The sequence below is a fragment of the Pocillopora damicornis genome, chromosome 5, assembly GCF_964200805.1.
Source record: "Pocillopora damicornis chromosome 5, jaPocDami1.2, whole genome shotgun sequence".
Lineage (NCBI taxonomy): Eukaryota > Metazoa > Cnidaria > Anthozoa > Scleractinia > Pocilloporidae > Pocillopora > Pocillopora damicornis.
Window position 1 is genome coordinate 909,163 of NC_142674.1, and position 20,478 is coordinate 929,640.

The 20,478-nt window shown below is 37.5% G+C and overlaps 3 protein-coding genes across 3 annotated transcripts in view; 2 read left to right on the forward strand and 1 right to left on the reverse strand.

Moving 5' to 3' along the window:
• The window catches only part of LOC113677241 (uncharacterized), a 29,064-nt gene extending 20,696 nt beyond the window's left edge, over nucleotides 1-8,368 (forward strand). The window contains exons 29-42 of the mRNA XM_089207736.1: nucleotides 459-483; nucleotides 1,107-1,219; nucleotides 1,632-1,700; nucleotides 1,836-1,949; nucleotides 2,103-2,213; nucleotides 2,720-2,848; nucleotides 3,651-3,758; nucleotides 4,260-4,329; nucleotides 4,543-4,630; nucleotides 5,333-5,402; nucleotides 5,824-5,936; nucleotides 6,030-6,096; nucleotides 6,446-6,552; nucleotides 6,902-8,368. Coding sequence (XP_089063862.1) covers nucleotides 459-483; nucleotides 1,107-1,219; nucleotides 1,632-1,700; nucleotides 1,836-1,949; nucleotides 2,103-2,213; nucleotides 2,720-2,848; nucleotides 3,651-3,758; nucleotides 4,260-4,329; nucleotides 4,543-4,630; nucleotides 5,333-5,402; nucleotides 5,824-5,936; nucleotides 6,030-6,096; nucleotides 6,446-6,552; nucleotides 6,902-7,643 — 1,926 coding nt within the window. The 3' untranslated portion in view covers nucleotides 7,644-8,368. The remainder of the gene's footprint in view (nucleotides 1-458; nucleotides 484-1,106; nucleotides 1,220-1,631; nucleotides 1,701-1,835; nucleotides 1,950-2,102; nucleotides 2,214-2,719; nucleotides 2,849-3,650; nucleotides 3,759-4,259; nucleotides 4,330-4,542; nucleotides 4,631-5,332; nucleotides 5,403-5,823; nucleotides 5,937-6,029; nucleotides 6,097-6,445; nucleotides 6,553-6,901) is intronic.
• Nucleotides 7,932-11,224, reverse strand: LOC113677240 (protein CFAP276). Its single transcript, XM_027194009.2, has 5 exons — nucleotides 11,022-11,224; nucleotides 10,349-10,465; nucleotides 9,693-9,808; nucleotides 8,983-9,101; nucleotides 7,932-8,502 (listed from the first exon to the last, which is right to left on the reverse strand). The coding sequence occupies exons 1-5, from the start codon at nucleotides 11,091-11,093 to the stop codon at nucleotides 8,432-8,434; spliced, it is 495 nt and encodes a 164-aa protein (XP_027049810.2). The 5' UTR covers nucleotides 11,094-11,224; the 3' UTR covers nucleotides 7,932-8,431.
• Nucleotides 11,225-11,269: 45 nt separating this feature from the next.
• On the forward strand, nucleotides 11,270-20,246 carry LOC113677249 (constitutive coactivator of PPAR-gamma-like protein 1 homolog). Its single transcript, XM_027194032.2, has 7 exons — nucleotides 11,270-12,195; nucleotides 13,051-13,285; nucleotides 13,840-13,946; nucleotides 14,432-14,765; nucleotides 15,468-15,972; nucleotides 16,981-17,308; nucleotides 17,957-20,246. The coding sequence occupies exons 1-7, from the start codon at nucleotides 11,416-11,418 to the stop codon at nucleotides 19,031-19,033; spliced, it is 3,366 nt and encodes a 1,121-aa protein (XP_027049833.2). The 5' UTR covers nucleotides 11,270-11,415; the 3' UTR covers nucleotides 19,034-20,246.
• The last annotated feature ends 232 nt before the right edge of the window (nucleotides 20,247-20,478 follow it).

Below are 20,478 nucleotides of genomic sequence, written 5' to 3' on the forward strand. Positions count from 1 at the left end.
TTTGGTATTTTAAGGTGTGAAGACGAATTATTAATCAATCATATTTTAATAATTGCCAAACAGTATTTATATTCTTGCCGACAGAACAAATCTCTTCCTTCAATTAAAGTATTAAACCTCAAAATTAAAACGATCCACCAACTCGAGACTATGATCGCAAAATCAAATAATAAGCTAAAAGCTCATAATATGAAATGGGAAAAGTACAAAAATTATTAGATGATATAGAATCTCGTGTTTGTTGCTGCGCTGTACCTGTACTAGTATTATATTTAGAAGCCGAGGAGAGCTAAGAGGAACTGTGGGTTGTGTATGTAGATATATGATGTACCGTGTCTGTCTGTTTATGTGAATTATGTTTGTTTATCAAAAATGTATGTAACTTTGAATTAATAAAAATTAATAAAATACAAAAAAAAAAAAAAAAAAACCTCATTTAAAACCATTTCTTTTTTTAGGGACAAGTCCTCACATTTGGAGGAGGTATGTATTTCCCAGTCAAGCATTAAACGTAAAATCCCCCATGTATTTTTGTTTCAAATTGGTTTGTGGTTTGATCATTTTGGAAAAATATCAGCAGTAAAGTATTGTTCAGAAAATCCAACTTTGGAGCCCAACAATTGAATGGCAATTGAACAAAACTTTATGCTGAATTTTAAGCAGATTTTATATATAACCTCCCTGTGATCTGCTGGTATTTTTTAAAATCAAGTTTAATTTATAGTTTAGACTGAGTATAAAATACAAATCCGTGTATCATTGTCTCACTCTTCAAAATAGTCCATTTTACAGTTGGATGCTTGGTTGCCAAGCCTTTGAACAGGAGTGAGGCTAAGGGTGACCTTGTTATGATACAAACCTTGCTGCTTTTGAAATGCAAATTAATTTGTTATCATGCTAACTAGATTCTGGTCCCTAACACAACAAGGTCACCTTCAGCCTCACTCCAAATCAAAGGCTTGGCAACTAAGTACACAACTGTAAAATGGCCTATTGACTGACTTGCCTTTATTCCTTTAATAATGATATTCAGGTTAGTTATCTCTGATTTTATAAAAACACTTGCCTAGGTAATCTATGTATCTTGTGGTGATTGTTTTACATAGGATTGTATGGACAGTTAGGGCTGGGAACCAACAGTAAGCAGACACTTCCTGTGCTTGTGGAAACATTGAAGCATGAGAAAGTATACTTGATTTGTTGTGGATCCTTTGAAACTGTAAGTAACATTGCCAAATTGGTAATTGTGAAGAAAGGCTCCCTGATACAATCTATTGGCTGACAGATCACTTACAGTGTACTGTCCATCTGTTGGCCAACAGTGAGTGTAAACTGTTGGCAGACAATTGGTTGTCTGTTGGGCCGCAGTCAGGCAACAGTCCACAGTCTATTGGCCATCAGTCAGCTGACAGTCAGCCCACAGCCAGCTGAGAGGGTTTTTCAGAGAGTTGTTCTTCACAATTATCTTCAACTATTCTTAGGTTTTTTTTTTTTTTTTTAGTATTTGCACCACATTTGTTACAGGAAAAGATTTCTTTCTAAATTTCTCGTGCCAGAAAAAAGGATAATTGTGGTACAAAAAGTAATGGTTTTAGATTTACTGTGGGTGATGATTAATTTTTTGTTTTCAGCTGGCTATTACAGAAGACCAGAAAATTTTCAACTGGGGAAGAAGTCCACACTTTTTCAGATATTGTATGGTGAGCAGAATTAAATTTTTGCAACTGTTGTCATTGGCTTGATAATAAAAATCATGGTTTTTTTGACTTGATACCAATGTTTAGACTACAGTGAATACAGAGTTTCAGAGAGAATCATTTCATTATGTATTTCAGAGACAGGAGTATCGATCAAAACGCTCAGCACAGGCGTCACTTCCTTCCAATGCAACATCACACAGATTACTGCCTGTGAGATTGGACTGTACTTTTTCATCGCGAATTAAAGATGTAAGTTTCCACCAACTCTAAAAGTTCTTAGAATGGACATTTGTGTCTGATTGTGGACAGTAGCTTCTTGCTTCTTCTGGTTATTTTTCAGGCTTGTTTTAATGGTCTTCAGAGTTTGAGAGTACTACAAAATTCTAAATATTGTTTTGTCAGGTGTGTTGCGGCAATTGGCATTACATGGTAGTTATGGAGTCTGGTCAACTTTACAGCTGGGGATATGATGATTATGGACAACTGGGGCTTGGTGGAAAAATGGAACCACAGGTTTGTCATTAGCTTAATCTGACATTTTTCCCTGAAGCATTTTGTAATAATTATTATCAAAACAAATCTTTTAGTACATGGATCTTATTTATAAATAAATGGCAAAATTTTTAATTCCGCTGTTTTTTTTTCCTTCCTCTAAGATCTGCAGTTATATGAACAAGGTGTTAAATAGTATCTCAAATGGAAAGGGAGGGGGGCATGGAAAAGGCCCTGAGTAACTTCTGAGAGTGTACCATTAATTCATATTTTGGAAAAAATTGCTGACTGAAAAAAACTGTAATCACACATTTTCAACTGTTCAGTCAAATGGCAAAAACTATCATTAACTCTTGTGTCAAATTTAAATTAGTCCAAATTGTATGGAAGTTGATGATAGAGGATGATGTTGATTATGTGTAAAAAAAAAGTGCTTGTTCAAATGTGCATGATAGTTAAAACTCTCATAAACTAATTATTACTGTAAGTTTGAGCACGCTTTTTTTGTTGTATAAAATTTTTATCAGATGACCCCCAGATTACTTCACAAACTATCAAGCAAGAGTATTACAACTATAAGTGTTGGTGCAGAGTTTTCTGTTGCGATGGATACAGCTGGATATGTGTGGGTGTGGGGACGAGCTGACTCAGGGCAGGTAAGTGAATCAAACACATAATTATTAGTGAATAAAAGGGGCACGTTTCTTAAGAAAGTGTTTCGCTGCTTTGGTGGGAGAAAATAACAGGGTAATTTAGTAATTATGACCCGAGTTGATAATGTAAATTGGCCACTGTGAAGAGTTTCAAAGCTCACATTTTGAGTGTTTACCCTTCGTCAGAGCATCATAACTATAGCTTAGTGCTCGTCGCTCTCATGAAGGGGTAATGCTGAAAAGGTCAGCTTTGACACTCTTTACAGTGGCAAATTTATGTGATCAACTCAGGACTGATAATACCAAGTAACACAATTGTTAGGTTGTGAGTTAACACATGACTTGTCAATGATTGTTTTCAGGTGTACTTTAAAATTTTATAGCTCAATCCTGTACACCTCTACATCAGTGAGCACATTCTCTATACTATTTTCTATACAGTTTGTAAGGTGCTGGCAAGGAGAATTTGTTTAACAATCAAAAACTTCTTTAATTTTTTATCATTTCCTTATTCTCATGACCTTGATGTTTGATTTAAGGGTGATATTGTTGGGAGAAATCAGATTTTAGTCACTCTTAGGGGTCAAAGGGTTATTACGGAAAATGAGAGAGAATGAATACCTTGTTGGATTGCAGGTTTCCAACATTTTCAAGTATCATGTGAAAATTTGAATTATTACTAACAATAGTGGAAAATTTTTAAAGTTAAACATCTGCCTATCAGGTGATTTTTGGCACATACTTCCTGTAATTAGATTTTGCATGCTTCCTTTTAATCTCACAGTTAGATTTATTTTACTGTTAGCTCGGATTAGATTTTGGTACCAATGGTGTTGGCAAGAAGGAAGTTTTTGTGCCTTGTCAGTTAACCAGTCTCCCGCCAATGAACAGAAAGGCCTCCATCTCAAGTGAGGTAAGATTTATCAACTTTAACTGGATAACTAACCACGCTGCTGTTTTAATTTTGATTTCAACATATCTTTTAAAAAAAAATATTAATATTAATAAGCTTATTTGTATGGTGAATGTTTTAGTCCATACATTGTCTACTCAACTGTGGTCAAACAAAAGATATATTTTTTTTGGTGGTGCACTGGTATCACAAATAGTTAAAGGGGGCAAGTTGCTGAAGAAACTGTGGTGCTGCATTGGTGGAGGTGTTACAAGAGACTTTAGAATTGATTTTATCAACTAAGTTGATATATAAATTTAAATTTGCAACTGTAAATATTTTATAAAGCTTATCATTGGAGCACCAGCCCTTTGTCATTTGCTCTGATGGAGGGCTTATGCCTGAAACATCGACTCTCTGTGGTTACCTGTTTACATTATCATGATCAACACAGTTGAGAAAAACCAAATTGTGATGTATTTCAAGTTTGTTGTCATTACTAACAGTTAGAAATTGTTTCAGCACTCTCTGAGATCTGATTTAAACACTGATGTGGATATTGTGTGGGATTTACCAGATCTCTCGTCAATTGGTATGAGGACTTTTTGTGTTATGATCAGCATCTGTAATTGATAAATAAAATGAAAAAAATTATATTTTGTGAATTGACTTGGTTGATTTTCAGCTTCATGTATCATGAGGATGAGTCATCCTCATGATACAATGCATTCATTATTTTTTTTTAACTTTACCCTTTTGATCTTTTATTCTTTGTTACATGGATGTTTTTGGGATTTGGTTTCAGGCAATAAATCAGTGCCTTATGGCAGAGAAGCTCTTTCCATCGCCTTGCGTCAGTTGAGTGATCAGTATCCTGCACAGCCATTGATCAGGTACACAATGGTAAATTACTAATTAACAACTGCATTGCTAAGTAGAGGTTGGGTGCCTGAGACATTCAGGGGCTTCCACTATTGGTGGCTAGCTCCTTGATGAAGAGTGCTCCCGTGGCTGGCAAATCCTGGCAACCCAGCCATGAGCCCCCACACAGGAAAGGGAAGTAGGCACCCATCACTCTGAATAAACTGCCTGGATGATGAGCTGCCATTCCAAACAACACTGAACATTCATGCTCAAAGCACAAACAAAACACTCAAATGATGAGCATATGGAATTTGGACACATGTGCATATGCAAAAACCAATAACTACTAGAGAACACTGATGCTCTTTGCTGTTCGCTCTGTTAAATTGCATTCAACTGCATCAAAAGTAAAGTGAACAGTGTGCTTGTAAATCCTGAGTGACCAATGTTTAATATCTCCTAGCAGTAATATTACTGCTGAAACATTCATTAAATCAAGATAATCTAAAAAGAGGAAGCTAAGAAGCTTTGATTTGTTAAATATATTTTCCTTTTTAGTACCAAAGGAAATGTTAAAATAAGAGTAACAAAAAAGTTAAGCTTGGTATCATTTCACATATTCTAATTAATTGTTAGGTAATGCTCTTATATATGTAAGTTACCTAATATCTACTTTGACATCTTTTAATGCATTTTTGAGAGGCATCTTTATTGTCCTCTTTCTTCTTCAGGCACTGTTTGGATATTAGGGATTATCTTGCAGCTGCAGTTATTTATGAAACTGTAGGTGACTGGCCACAGGTACGTTGTACTGACAAAAAATAATTACAAACCTTGAAGAAATTATTTCTTGATATTTTAAGTGCTTATGTCTTGTGGAAAACTGGTTTACTCATTAATAAAGGGTTAAGTTTCTAAAGAAACTGTGGTACTGTGTTGGTGGGGAAGTAGTTTCAAAAGAGGCTTAAAGGTGACATTTTGAGCAGTAGCCCTTCATCAAAGTGAAGGAGGAAGGGCTTATGCTTGAAATGTCAGCTTTAAAACTAAGTTAATAAATTATCAACCAAATTATCTTGATTTTGTAATAGTCAAGAATGAAACTTTAGAATGATAAAAGTTTGCTATATTTAAAAAACTTGAGGAAAAAAAAACTCCTGGTGGATAGGTAACAATTTTTGTATAGTGTACCTTCAAGTAAAGTTGAGTTTCCCTTTGTTATTAGGTCCTTGGCTACAGTTTAAGATTTCTTAATGATTGTTACACTTCTGCATCTTGTGATGGAATGAGGGACAAACTCCTTTCTTCAGCTTTTGACATCTTGCATCATGTTATCAGGTAATGATCAGTAATATGATAGAAGGGATTTCATTGATGTAAAGTTATGCTGTTGAAAAGAAGTTAATTCCTGCATTTTGTATTTATCCTTAGAAAATTCACAGAAGCCCAAATGGACGATGAACAGTCGACACAACAGACTGTATGGCTGCTACAAGAGGTGCCTCATTAATCCTTTAACTCTGTGACTGGCATCAATTTTCTTGTACAATAGGCCCCTAATGCTGGTAGGGTAGATAATGCTAGCCACTAGATAAATGTCCATCTGCTGGATAGCGCAGTATGTTTTGATAATACTTATCCACTGGATAGTAATTTATCTGTTTTTTGGGAGGAAAAGTGATGTCGGTGATGACTATTTCTGGAAGCTTTAAAGGATTCAATATAATTAAGGTGTTAGTTATGTTTTCTGTTTGTTATGTGTCATTTATTATTAATAGTGTTATTAATTATTGCCATTTTTTTAATCAACTTCCCTCTGCATTGAATCTGTTGATCATGTTTTATAGGTTTTGCAGTTTTGGACTCACAATAATCTCCCATTTAAAAGCTTGGAAGGATTTTTACTGAAGAATTTAGATATCCTTGGCTATGCTCTCAGTTTATTGTTAATCAGGTAATTTTGGTTGTTGTATCCTATAAAGGCCTACAGTTTTAGTTAAGATTTATTTTCCAAATAAATAGGCTGTAATAAATGTAAAAAACTTTTCAGTTGCAAAATAAAGTTCATATAAAATGCTGCATGAACTAATTTATAAATCTGTGATATTTTCCATTCATCTGTTACAATAAAATCTATAGGTGGCATGACCTAAGGTTAGATTCCAACATAAAATTCATCCAATTTTAATCTTTGTATTCTTAAAAAAAAAAAAATCAGAAAAGTAAGGCTTTACCAATTTTTCAGCTTTAAACTTAAGGTTTCCAAAATTTACCATTTAAATAGTATAATTGTCACTTTTCAGAGATCATTTCCTTTCCACACCAAACAAGGATGCTCAAGGATCAGGTTCTGCAGAAATCAATGATACAAGCAACACATTGCCACAAAATTTTACTGTTGAATTTTTCAACAAAGTTGTTACTCATGTGGTTCATCAGCTACAAGAGGATGATTTGGGTGAGGAGTATGCCTCAGATTTGAAATCTATTCTTGCAAGGTACAGCAGTACAGAGGATTCTCCGACCTCAAAAGATGAAACGTTTGCCCAGCCATTTGCACAGCTAGATGCAGGCATTCGACTGAAAGATTTCCATGCAGCACAGAAACATCTCTGGCAAGAGATCTTAGACAATATCAAAAAAGATCTGGACAAACACCCATATATTGCCTTATCCATGACTGCTGCAGCTACCATAGCATCTGCAGCAGTTTCTCAACAAAGAGGGTGGAGGGGAGAGGGGGAATTGATAACTGAGCCACAACTGCAGGCTGATGTTGTTTTGTTTACATGTAACCATCATTTTCCAAGAGTGTATTTCCAGGAGTTTATTTTGCCAGAATTTCAGCAACGAATGTCAGAATTAGTGATGCCTTTGAAGCATACCACAAAACTACTGGTGAAGTATTACTCCAGGCAAGATGGTTTCTTGCCAACAGCCTGTCCTATCTGTGTGTACAACTCCATCAGAATAGAACAGATGGAAATTGCAGCAGTGCAAAGTGGAAATATTGAGAACATGCCAACCAAGCCATGGGATATTTGACATCAAGACAAGATTTATGTTTTGTTTGTTACTCTTCACTGTCTAAGAATTTCAAAATTGACTTGTCAAGTGTACCCCATAAAAATTTTCCATTAACTTATTATTTGGTTGCATTAGAGGTAGGCCTGCTTACCAGCCGCTGTTTGGGAATATGGGCCCATGCATCTCCCTTTCCCTCCACCCCAGTCTTTTCTCGGGGAGGAGCAAAGACCAGACACAAGAGAGTGGCAGAAATCAAGCCTACATTATAGGATGACTCCAGAGAAAAAATGTTTTACTGGTGCAGTATCCATCTTAATTCTCTTTATTAAAATAACAAAATTATTATTGGGGCAACTTTTTTCCTCAAAATATTTTTTTAGCATTTGTTACCATAAGAAATCAGCAATTATATTTGAAAGTTAAAATTTACAGTTCAAGTCTATTAATTAAAAGGTGACATTATTGAAAGAATTTTCTGTAGTATCACACAGGTTTTTTTTTGTGGAATTAAGACAAGAAAGGATTGTTATAAGAATAACTTTGCATCTTACATAGATTTAAACTAAAAGAGGCCATCTGTGAACATTGTAAGTTGGTTTATGAAATAAGTACACATCCAGTGAAAAGCATCATTTTACAGAGGCCACAAAGCAATAATGTAAAATAAACCATAAGATATGCAGAGAAAAGACGCTAAATTTACGTTAACTTATTAAAAGATTACTAATTGCAATTACACACAATGTTTGTACATATGATTTTTTCTTGATGTAGCTTTTCATGTTAGTTAAAGGGAGAAAAGAATATTAACAAGTATAAAATCCTCCATCATGTTTTCTAGAGTACCCGCCATTTGTTGCTGCACTGTGGTGACTCTCTATAGAAGGCAACAAAGAATTTGAATTATGTTGCTATACTTTATTACTTCAGGTCTGCCACATTTAGTAGAGAAACATGGAGTTTTTGGATGGTGATATGATAGGACAGAAGTTGGAGTTTCAGCTTGTGATATTCATAACCATTTATTTAAAGCAAAAATAAATTATGCTCCAAAATTTTTAAGATCTAAATTCTCTTGTCCGAAAAACCACAAACCTACTGAAAAACAGTCATGAAACTGATTCTTTGATTGACAAATTGTAGAATAGATACTATATTAGTAACCACAAGTTTAAAGGAGCTCCTGAATATTTGGTTTATCAAACCAAACAGGGACAGATATATTGATACAGGTTGTAGATGACACTTGGGGAAAAATTTCAGCTAAATTTCTCTACACACAAAAACCGTCATGTACTGAAGCTCCTCCAATTCTTATTAAAAAGTTTTTAAAAGACAATTTATTTCCCACACTCACCAATAGCACCATTTATACTGTGTATGCTCTGCCGCTGTACGCTGGTGCTTTTCATCAGTGGAAGCTTATAGAGGTCAATTTCTGGTGCTTCTGGAGGAGGTCTATTCTTAAGGACACGCCTATGCCAATATGATGTAAAAATATGTTAGTGTAAAATTCAACAGATGTTACAGGCTAATGTTACAGCTATTTTGCCCACTACAGTTCAAGAAACAGGACTGCCCTTGTGTCCACAAACATCTAATTCTCTTAAGATATATTTCTGATTTTTCCCTTTTTATGATTTTCTGAAAAATTATGAAGTTGCTATTTACCAAATGACTAAGTAATGAAAATAACAAAATTTATATCTGTATTTCTGTTAGTTCAAACATTAACTGCAAAAAATGTCCTTGACTTTCAAGTGAAAATCCTTTAAAGTAATTTTAAATATGTGTGGAAATATTGAGTCCAACAGGACAACATTAGCACGCGAAAGAATCAGGCCATGTGACGCAGCTCTTACGCGGTGTTTCTCCCTTGAACGCCTAAGATCTGAATGTCAATTCTCCACTGTAGTTGCTGCACATTTCCTTGTAAATTAATTATGAGAATTTGGTGTTGGATCAAAATAATAACTTTTACCTGATAAGTTTGTGTACTCTCAATGTAATGAGTGCATATTACAGGAGAGAAGTTACTTGTTATTCAACAAAACAAAAATGCCTTACCCATGTGGTAAATTAGCTGTTTCTGGTTGTACCAAAGTCTCAGCTTTGGAATGAAGGAACTCTTGGTGATGGTCATATGTTGATTTGATGACAAAATCCAAGCTGTCATTTGGTGCCTGCAATGAAAGGCAAATGAGATCAAAAGCTTTAAAGCTGAGATTAGCAGTAGTCCTGATAGCAAGTTTCTCTAGTGAATTTTAGAGGAGCAGAAACATTCCTCTTAGTCTCTTGGTAGCTAGATGCATTTTTGAGTACATGAAAAAGTGTCTAAATGCCTGGTAACCACATTTCTAAACAAACATTCAATACACCTCAGAAGTTTGAAAGAACCTCTAAGTGGAAATCCTTTGTAAATCTATGACTCAGCCAGCATTTAGACACAGCCGATTGCTTAAGGACAGGGCTGTTACTCAGCAAAAAAAGAACTAGGACTCGACAAGGGCACTTTATGCTTCTTGAGGGAAGTAATCAAGCTTTCAATTCAGAGGTAATTCACTTCATTAAGTTTCCTTTTTTGATATATGACAGAAAAGAGAACTTGATGAAGTAAATTACATATAAATGGCTTGCGAATGTTTATTAATGAGGCTTAAATTACCTTATGAAGTAAGATATTTATGCAAAACTGTTAGTGTAAAAATAAACAAAAGTTGCACCTGTGGATCATAATGAAAGACTTCTCTCCTGGAACTCGCCAGCGTTGCTGTTTTGTTGAGTCTGTCCCACGGTGTTCCTTCTTGGCCTTCCTGCATCAACGTTCCCTTCTCTTTAACCTTTAAGACCAAATAAAAAAATAGTGGTTGAAAATTTGAATATTGGCCTCTTGTCCTATTTAAAGGTTCTTTTTCTTTCATGAATATCGTGAACTTATTTTTTTTAATCTCATTTTTTTTAAAGTAAGACTTAGATTTATCTTAAGCTTGAATATCTATATACGCTGTAAACACATATTGTTTGTCATTGCCGTTTACGAAGAACTTTAAGTAATACTTTTAAAGATGAAATCGGTGTCTGCGGAAGCTGAAAATCGCTTGGCTGGTCAATTAAAAAATTAGAACAGTCGCCATGCGAATTCACAGCTTTGTTCGCTGGATATTTTCTAAGGCTATTATCCTTTTATAGTACATTCCGTGAGTTTTTGGATAAAAATGAAGGAGGAACATTCCTACAGTATCTGTCCCTTTTCTTTTGTTCGCTGTTGGCGAGGCGATTTCACATACTTAGTTGATCCTAGTAACAGCAACATTTGTGTAAACATTTGGGAACTTTTACAGATAGGAATCTCTCGAGATTAGACTACCGTGATTTGAAAATTTGTGCAAAGTTTACCTGTTTTCCTTGCTGTCCACAAAAATCGCTGTCATTCTGAATTCTTGGGAAAGGGTAAGGATCGCGTGGCATCTCAACTTCACAAATAGATCGGAAAATTAAGCGACCGAGGTAGTGCGTGCTTTTGGAAGCTGATTGTTTGAGAAATATTTCTTATTCAGGCGCTTCGTGTTTCCATAGCAACAAATAATTGCAGGAGTACTGGGCTCGAAAATGAATCCCATGAATACCCGGGCAGTTCGCTCAATGCTTGCACTTCCCGCGCTGCTTTGCAAGTGTAGTGTAATATGGCGGTCGAGAACACGTGTTGGATACATGGTACAGAATAACCTCATGCTTAATCCACGTAGAGGTTGAATGGAGTGGAAATTTTCTTTAGAAACATTGAGTTAAGATGGGAATCCAGGGATTACAGGAGTATGTGGAAGCAAACTGCCCCACAGCTTGCCAGCAGGTCGATCTAAAAGATGTTCTTTATGGGAAAAAAGTGAACAACACGGACAAGGCTCCGGTTCTGCTCGTCGACGCAAGGAGCTGTTTAAAACATCTTTATGGGCCCACTATAGATTGGGTTTGTGGAGGACAGTGGAATGAAATGTTGCGAAATGTAGAAAACTTCACAAGATCATTTCGCCAACAGAATATCGAAATTGTAATTTACTTTGACGGCGAAGGCGAATCATCAAAGTTACATCAATGGATCAAAAATCAAAACGAAAAAAGACAGTTAACAAGGCAAATCCTTAATCATGTCATGAAATTTAGTTGTTATCCTGGAAAAAGACTATATTTTCCGCCACCCGTTGTGAACACGTGCCTTCGACTTGCATTCCACAGCTGTGGTGTCTCAGTGTGTACATCTATGGACGATCTCCACAAAGAAATGGCGACTTATTGCCAAGGGGAGGATTTCGCGGGTGTGATCGGCCATCATGCAGATTTTCTTCTCTTTGACGTTCCGAATTATTTTTCCGCCGATCACATAAAATTTTCCAAGAAAGACATTACTACGATGCGATTCAACCGGGAAGCAGTCCTGAACGAATTGAAACTACACCACGATCGTCTAGGATTGTTCGCTAGTTTGCTAGGTACGCCTTTTATTCCAGAAGACAACCTTGGTTCATTTTACTGGAATCTTTTAGGTCCGGACCATCCCTTAGCAAAAGTACAGGTTAGTTTTTTTTTAATTTTTAATTTCATGAATGATTTATTGAATGTAATTAATTGGTAGAGGCTTAGCAAAATATTCAAAATATAAACTTTTGTAGTTATTTTTTAATTTCTCTTATTCTTGCGGAGGAAGCTCAAGTTGACCCTTTTTCTGACAAATCAGTCAATTTCATATTTTATGTATTATCTATTGTAATTATTTGGTTTAAAATGAAATACTCTTGCAGCCAAGAATCATTTCGTTGAACTCTCAAGAGTGTTTATCACACAGTTTCTTCCACATTACCCATTTTAAATCCAATGAAAAGGATATGAGAAGCATGAAAACAATCACTAAATGGCTAAATCTTTGACCTTAAAAAATCAAATATCATGAAAATATTATTTAGAGCAGTAGAGGGCATTTGTTTGGATATTTAGTAATCATGATTTAGGGTTATCAAATTTTTTTGTCACAATGAAGTCCTTGCCTGGTCATCAGCATGTTTATCAGACAATGAGTTATAACCATACAAAATTCTGACTAGAAATTGCTCATAACTGCCAGAATGGGTAATTATAAATCTGATGTTAAGACTTCATGAAACAAAACCAATATCAACCATTTAGCCCCTAAGAGTGACTGATGTCAAACAAATTCTCGTTGTCGTTACCATAGGAAATACAAAAAGAACTGTGTAGAGAATATGGATACCAATGTTAGGGTGTAGAGGGTGAAGGGAATAATGATACTCATCATTTATTGATTACTGTTTATCAGTGATCACACATCAAATGTTTGATTAGATATTTCTAGAGCATTATTTTTGTCTTGATAACCAACTTTTGTTTAATACAAATCTGTCACAATTTTCAGGTGAAGGAAAAGCATCAGCCCATCTTCCCAGCAAATGACATCATTATCTCAAGTGTTATTAATTTTGTAAGGAATCTAGCAGATGTGTCAAACCTGCCATGGATTGCGCGTCAAGTCTTCCGATCAGAGAACGTTGACCTGGCAGAAATCGCTGAAAAACTCAAGAAAGCTGTAGAACATTATTCAAGCTCCCAAAGTGTTGAAACTGTGGTGCAGTCTTCTGATATCGGCCCAGGTAATAATGGTGATAGTGAAATGTTTACAGGATGCATTTCACATTTAATCCAAGTATTTTTCTAAGCTCACAATGTTCTTCTCTTCAGTTTTGAGGGAATTTTAGTTTACATTTGGTCTCATAATTGACCACTGGCCATGTAATTAAGACACAAGGTTGTATTAAAAAAATATTGTTGATTCTCAGTTTTTTTTTTTTGAAACCTGATTAAAAATAAAATACTTTCAGTTTGTATTGAGATGCATGATACAATTCAGAAGGGTCATGGTTTTCAGTTTTTTTTCCTTAAGGTGCTCAGACTAGTCTAACCTTTAAAATCTCATGAGTGACTAAGACAGAATTTCTCCTGACAATATCAATACAATATCAAGCAGACATGTGATGAGAATATGAGAAAATTTCAGTTAAAGAATAGTTGATCTAATACCAAATTCTCAGCTCTAAAAACATAAGAATGGCATGCCAGACTACAATGATTATTACTAACGAGATCTTGGGAGTGAAAGGGTTACTTTATATTTAACCTTTCTTTTTTTTTGTTCTTTTTCGTACAGGCCGAAAACAAAATGAACATCAGTATCAAAAGATGTGGCAACACTGGCAACAGCACCAGTTTGTTCCAAAACCTGTTACTCCACCACAAAAAAACACAGCAGTTGTTGTAAGTTGAGTTCTATTGCTTCTTTGATGTAGTTCTAATGTTGATCTTCACATGAGTTGAACTAAGCTGAGAGAATTAAGTTCATGGTAGATTTGAATCAATAGAGTTCATCCTGCTGAATTTGGATTGACTAAAACATTCTGTCCATCTGTTTCAGATTAAATGTGGAACAAATGTCAAACTTTTCATGAATTGAACTTTACGAACAAAGTACAAATTGCTTTTTTTGAAATCCTGCTGTTCGAAAGATTTGTTGGTTTGGTTTGAGGAGTGTGTTCTGTGTTAGAACATTACAAGTTAGGGTGGACAAAACTTGCAATTTAGTCTGTCTCAGGTGAAGTTCAACATTTGAAATGGGTCTTTTAGGATAGGTTTATAAAGTATAGGCTGGATTTTAAAGACTAAGATCTGACAGAATTTCTGGAGTAAACTTCTTGGAAAGTCAATCATTTTACACTGCTTACTTTTGTTTGTTGTTTTTGTAGCTACCACAAAGTAATGACAGCACAAAGCAAATTCCAAATATCACAGATCTACAGCAGAGTTTATCTGCACTTCAAGTTCAAGACTCCCCAGAAGCATCTGTCATGCATTCATTGCCATTATCACCCCCAGGGGACCCCCAAGACTTGCAAGGTACTATACCACCTCTTTCACCTCATCAAGAAGGCTCCTCACTCACCCATCCCCCAGTATCGCCATCATCAGTGCTCCCCACCCCACCATCCTCATCAGAAACATCACCAATGGTGTGCAAAACTGGTAAAGGAGCTGCTGATCATTCATCCTCTGCTGAAAACATGAAAGAAAAAGAAAAAGGTAAGTTTACAGTTGTCTGTGATGCAACAAAGTGGCTCATCACAATTTTTTTATGAAATATATTTTATTTGTCTCGTTTTTGTTGGGATGGTGTTATGAGTGATTAAGATTTTACAACTTTGTGTCATCAGATGTAGCACTCACCTTCATTTTATTATGGATGTTGGCTTGTGATTATTTCTTGTCATATCGTACCCAGGGCTCCAAGTTCCCTTTGCAAAAAAGTCACCTTTTGGCAACTTTTAGCTGTAAAATGATCACCAAAGAAAAAATTTGGTTGCCAAATAAAAAAAGTCATTGGAGGACACTTCATGCTGCATTACTGGCAGTCATATGTTTGTTAATTCAACCAAACATTGATGGATTTTTTAAAAATTTTTTTTTCAAATCTGTTGGCAACTTTCACCAAAATTTCAGTGACCAAATCTATTTTTCACATGCCATGGTAACCAAAACAATCGCAACTTGGAGCATTGCTGCAAGTATCTTGATCAACCTTGAACTAAACCTATGGGGATCAATTTGTTCTTATGATTCATTTATAATCAGTCATTTATGACTATCAACTGAAGTTGGGATGAGTAATGTTCGATATTTAGCAAAATTTTAGTCACCAAGGTTGGTGATTGACTCCACTGATTTCACAGACACTTGGTGATGGTCTTACCTTGTTATTTTCATGTTTTTTTTTTTTTATATAAGAGCCCACAGTTAAAGGAGCTGTCCCAGGTATGTCGCCACGTGTACTAGATGTCACGTTACAGCTTCTTCAAAATGGGAGAATGGTAGAAACAGTGTACCATGTTCTTACAAAAGCAGAAATCACAGTTGACACAACTATTGAAGAGGAGCAGTCGCCAGAAAGAATCCCCTCAGCTCTGCTTTTCCGTAAAGTGCGTCAGAGGGTTTATGGAATCCTTTTTGACTTAGCCTCCAAGAAGAAGGATGGTGGAATTGATATGAGCTCCTTAGCAGTCAAGGAATGGTGTGTCTATGGTTACAGGAGGTTAGATGATCCTGATATCGTGGAGCCACTAGCACTTGACTGGGATGTGCCACCAGTTGAAAGACTCTGGTTCAGCAAGGGAGCAGCTGCAGACAACAACAGGCTCAAGGCTTTCTTGTCATGTTTGATGAGTGACACACCTAGTATGACCCAGACTGTAATTGTACCCAAGAGATTAGTGATCCTTTGCTGTGTTTTAAGGTAATTTCACGTGCCTTTTGATCATTTTAAAGTACTTTAATCCCTTAGAGTGATAAGCAGCTAATATCTTCCGACATTCCATCCCCCTGACTCAAACATCAAGGTCATGAGAATAAAGAAAATGATCAGAAACTCAAGGTGTTCTTGGTTGTTAAAAAAATTATCTATGTCATTACCATAGGAAATTAACACTTGATCGGTTCTAGATTACGCGCCCCTATTTCTCTTCGCCGGCAAGAACCGTTACGGACATACAAACGTGTGATATCGACAAAGGTCAATTTGTCATAACATATAAATGAGATTGAGTGTAATCTTCTGGTGCAAAATGTTATGCGTCGTTAGTCCGCAAAAAGTGAAAAATCGACTTCGTTATCGAGGGTAAAATTACAAAGAAAAGTACCTAAAGGGAAGAAAACATCGCTTCGAGTTAGCGGTATTTCGAGTTAGCGGGGTTTCGAGTTAGCGGTATTTCGAGCTAGCGGGCTTTCGAGTCAACGGAATTTCGAGTCAGCGGGGTTTTGAGTTAGAGGGATTTCGAGTCAGCGGGCTTTCGAGTCAGCGGGATTTCGAGTCAGCGGAATTTCGAGTAAGCGGGGTTTTGAGTTAGCGGGATATCGAGTTAGCGGGATTTCGAGTTAGCGCGGTTTCGAGTCAGCGGGCTTTCGATTTAGCGGAATTTCGAGCCAGCGGGGTTTCGAGTCAGCGAGGGTTAGAGTTAGCGGGCTTTCGAGTTAGCGGGTTTACGAGTCGGCGGGATTTCGAATCAGCGGAATTTCGAGCTAGCGGGGTTTCGAGTGAGCGAGGTTTCGAGTTAGCGGGGTTTCGAGTTAGCGGGGTTTTGAGTTATAGGGGTTAAAATTACAGTAAATATATGAAGCAAATCCAAGGGAAATCAGTTTTGCTTCGAGTTGGTGGGGAATTCGAGTTACCGAGGGGTTCCACTGCATTTTTCTTCAAGTGATATTCTATACTGATGTTTACGTGTGTCCTCTTTTCGTGTACCAGGTATCTCATGTCACATGGCCGTTTGGTGTTGTCAGCACGGGAGCTTGATGCTTTCCTCGCCCAATCTCTGTCTCCTCATTTAACAACAGAGTGCAATGCTTCGAACTTAAGAGAAATCAAGCTCCAGCGCGTAGATGCGCGTGCAGTGCAGCTTGCCTCCATTTTTATGCGCGGTGTTCAAGCTGCCATTTTCGCCAATGATGCTTGTGCTGTGCCTATCCCATGGGAACTTGTTTGTCCATGGAATTACTTTGATGGAAAACTTTTCCACAGCAAATATCTAATGGTGACAGAAAATGCCTCGCTTCTTGAGCTGTGTGATGGAAAGGTAAAACAAAATGGCAACTATTTTAGCTTAAGATAGAAATGGTTTGGTTTTGATGCTGAATAGTCTAGTCCAGATTTTCTCTCCAATTGAAGTTATTGAAACAAAATTGTGCGTACCTTTCAAATGGAGATATTTATGTTTCCTTCTCTTTAGTATTGCGAAAGTTTATGCATACGTGGGAGATGCATTGGCCATATGTCTTCTCAAAGATGGCGCCTCAAAAAGAAGTCCGTATTAAGGACATTTCGTTCCCAGTCGTTCGCAACGCTTTGAATGCAGGGCTTTTAAGCTTTCAGTGTTTATTGTGGTGGACACACGAAACGGCTGTAGTTCTCGATGAACAAGTGATCAAAACAACGTTTCGTTTTCTTTTATTTCACTCGAGGTTGTGTCACTAATACTCTGCTTAGTTGGGCTTACATTTAGGTCTTTTCAATTGCACGATATCGTTGCATATTGATCGACTTAAGGTGGATATTCTCAGAAGTGCTCGTTTTGCTTTACAGAGCGATTTCCGGTCACAATTGAAGCCGGCGATCGCCGTTTTTTCATCCGGCCACTTGTCTCTGGACCTAACTTGCTTAGCTCAGAATTCCCAGAAAAAAAAAATTGTCTGGAACAAATGAACCATCGTTATTTTCTTTTCAGAGTGGACGAGTAGAAAAGCTTCAGAGAATGAGATGGTGCATCACGGAAGGTTTACCTCAAGACTTTAGTCTCAACCCTGGTCTGCCATCTGCTGGATTGTTACCACATTTTCCAGGTCATCGCGGTGATGGCTTGCTCCCCACACCAGTGCCTTTTGCTTTTGGCCCCGTACCGCCTGCACTTCAAAGTGTCCCGGTGCCAAACTTCTTTCCAGCTGGAGCCAATATCCCACATCACATGCAAGCGATGGGCACAAACTTGAGGCGTGGACGTGGCCCTAACAGTAGGCAGCCCGTATCTGGATTGGGAGGCCAGCTAGAAGTGGCCGGTGTTCCTATTGCTCGCTGGTCAGGTAACAAAGCAGGGCGTGGCTACAATGACAAGGATCGGATCGTGGTTGGAGGTCCATCCAGTGTGGAGATGGGCAAACTTGGCAGACGTGGGCGTGGCAGTCTTTGGAGTGCCCGTGGTAAACGCGGCGGAGGTGCTGGTACCCGAAATGTGACTTGGGCGGCGGAAGTTGATAAAGAATACGACAGAAGCATTGGATATGTGGAACAACCAACAAAACCGAAGAAGGCGACAAATATTAGTCAGGTTCGAGAGGGAGGGGATGGTGGAAACGACATTCCCATCGTGAATCGTGGACGTGGTGACGGCGGAAATGACTTAGAGGCGCTCAGTGCGGATGGATTAGCGACAGGACTTCCCATGCACGGAGCATTGCATCCACATAATCTTCCTGGACAGATACCTGGCATGCCTCAGTCCCCACAGATGCAGTTTAACGGGCAACCATACAGTTCACACTCACCAGAGATGACAGGTCTACCAGTAGGACCAGGTCTCGACAAAGCACCAGGTGGTCAGGTTCCCCCAATTATCCTGGCCAAACCTGGCGACATCCCTGCAAGCTTAGGGAGGGGAAGAGGAGTGAGCGCAGGAATGGCTGGAGAAATGCCTCCATTTAATGCGCAATCAGAAATTGTTGAATCTGGTGGAAAAGGAAGAGGTTGGTGGTGGGACAAGCAGCAACAACAACAGCAGCAGCCGCAGCAGCAGCAGCCACCCCCTTGAATTAACAATCATCACACAGTTCGCCAATCTCATATCATGCTCGACTGAGACAAAACCCTCTTTAGTGACGATGTTTTCCTGCCAGTCTACTGCCTGTATTGGTTGTAAGAAGAAAGGCTTTGAAGTTATGATAACTCGTATCTCTCTAATGCTGCATTTATTCTAAGGCGAAATCAGGGGTTTTTACAGGTGCAGGTTACTGGGGGTTTACTTCCACCTCTTCGACCTCCTACCGCCGTCTGTTTAGCCTGGAAGAAGGCTCTCGTGTTTGGGTTTCGCCTTAACCCTTTAACTCCCATGAGTGACCAAGACAAAATTTCTCCGTACAATATCAATACAATTTCAACCAGATAAGTAGTGAGAGTAAAGAAAATTATCGATTTGGGGATAATAAGTTGGTCCAATACTTAATTCTATGATCTAGCATTGTATGGTTGGCGGTATGAAGAATTACAAATTTGATCTGGGAGTTAAGAGGTTAAGGCCCCCTTTACAGGGCACAGCTGCCCATCACACCATCGGCAGGTGGAGAAAAGCATTGAAACCCCTTTAAAATACGGATTGGATGAAAATTCCATGAAATATGCAATACTTCTTATTAACAGCAGGCATTTTCTCATCGCTCCACGCTTTGTTTACGTTTTTTCCAAGTTGAATTTTTACACAGTTTTCCTTTCCATGATCAGAGAAGAGAATATTAAACATTTAATTGATATTCTGTAGATTTATCTTGCCATCGGTAAGCATTTCAATGTTTATAATTATTTTGGTCTGACAATCTTTTTCGCATCAAGAATGATGGAAAACGGTAAGTGGTTGGTGCGGAAAAGAACGACAATCGGCCAGCCGACCCTCGTGTCAAACGTAGGCAAGTTTTGAAACAATTTGTTGCGGTTCTTATGGTTTCCCTTTAATGAGAATTTGTAGATGAAATAGAAATTTTTCCTTCTAAGTATGTTTAAAAGCACGTTTCATTTCTGCGACAAATGAAAAAGATGCCTCTTAGTTTGTTAAATGCAGCTAAAACTGGTTAGAATGTGGAAACCAGGGAAGGGGTGGGCGGGTCGGCTTGTCAAAGGAAGTGTAGAAACTGCATAAAAAGAGAAAGAAAAGCCGCAAGTTTATATTCAATTGTTAAAGAAATTTATGTGCTACCGACTTCGCAAGGGTTTTGATGTTAACTTAACAACTGGATTAAAATTAAATTTTTTTATCAAGTTTCCTCATTGAATAGTGTTGAAAATACATACAGAATTTCCCATGCCTTGCAGTTCTATTCCAATGCTTTTTTCCGGTTCTCCGGTCAGCCATTTTCTTTTTTATCTACTTTTTTCGTTGTTCCCGTTACCTTCTGGTCGTCATGCATCGGGAAATCAAGAGTCGTGACGGTTTGGATTGAGTCTCTCCATTCAGTGATGCTCATTTATGCTGCAAAGCGGATTCAT

Bases quoted from the DNA above. Each gene is read 5' to 3' on its own strand.
- LOC113677249 (XM_027194032.2), top strand. From the start codon at position 11,416: ATGGGAATCCAGGGATTACAGGAGTATGTGGAAGCAAACTGCCCCACA. The intron at 13,947-14,431 runs GTAAGTTGAGTT...TTGTTTTTGTAG, and splicing joins AAAAAAACACAGCAGTTGTT to CTACCACAAAGTAATGACAG. The intron at 14,766-15,467 runs GTAAGTTTACAG...TTTTTATATAAG, and splicing joins CATGAAAGAAAAAGAAAAAG to AGCCCACAGTTAAAGGAGCT.
- LOC113677240 (XM_027194009.2), bottom strand. From the start codon at position 11,093: ATGCCACGCGATCCTTACCCTTTCCCAAGAATTCAGAATGACAGCGAT. The intron at 10,466-11,021 runs GTAAACTTTGCA...TTGGTCTTAAAG, and splicing joins GTGGACAGCAAGGAAAACAG to GTTAAAGAGAAGGGAACGTT. The intron at 8,503-8,982 runs GTGAGTGTGGGA...TGCCTTCTATAG, and splicing joins CAGTATAAATGGTGCTATTG to AGAGTCACCACAGTGCAGCA.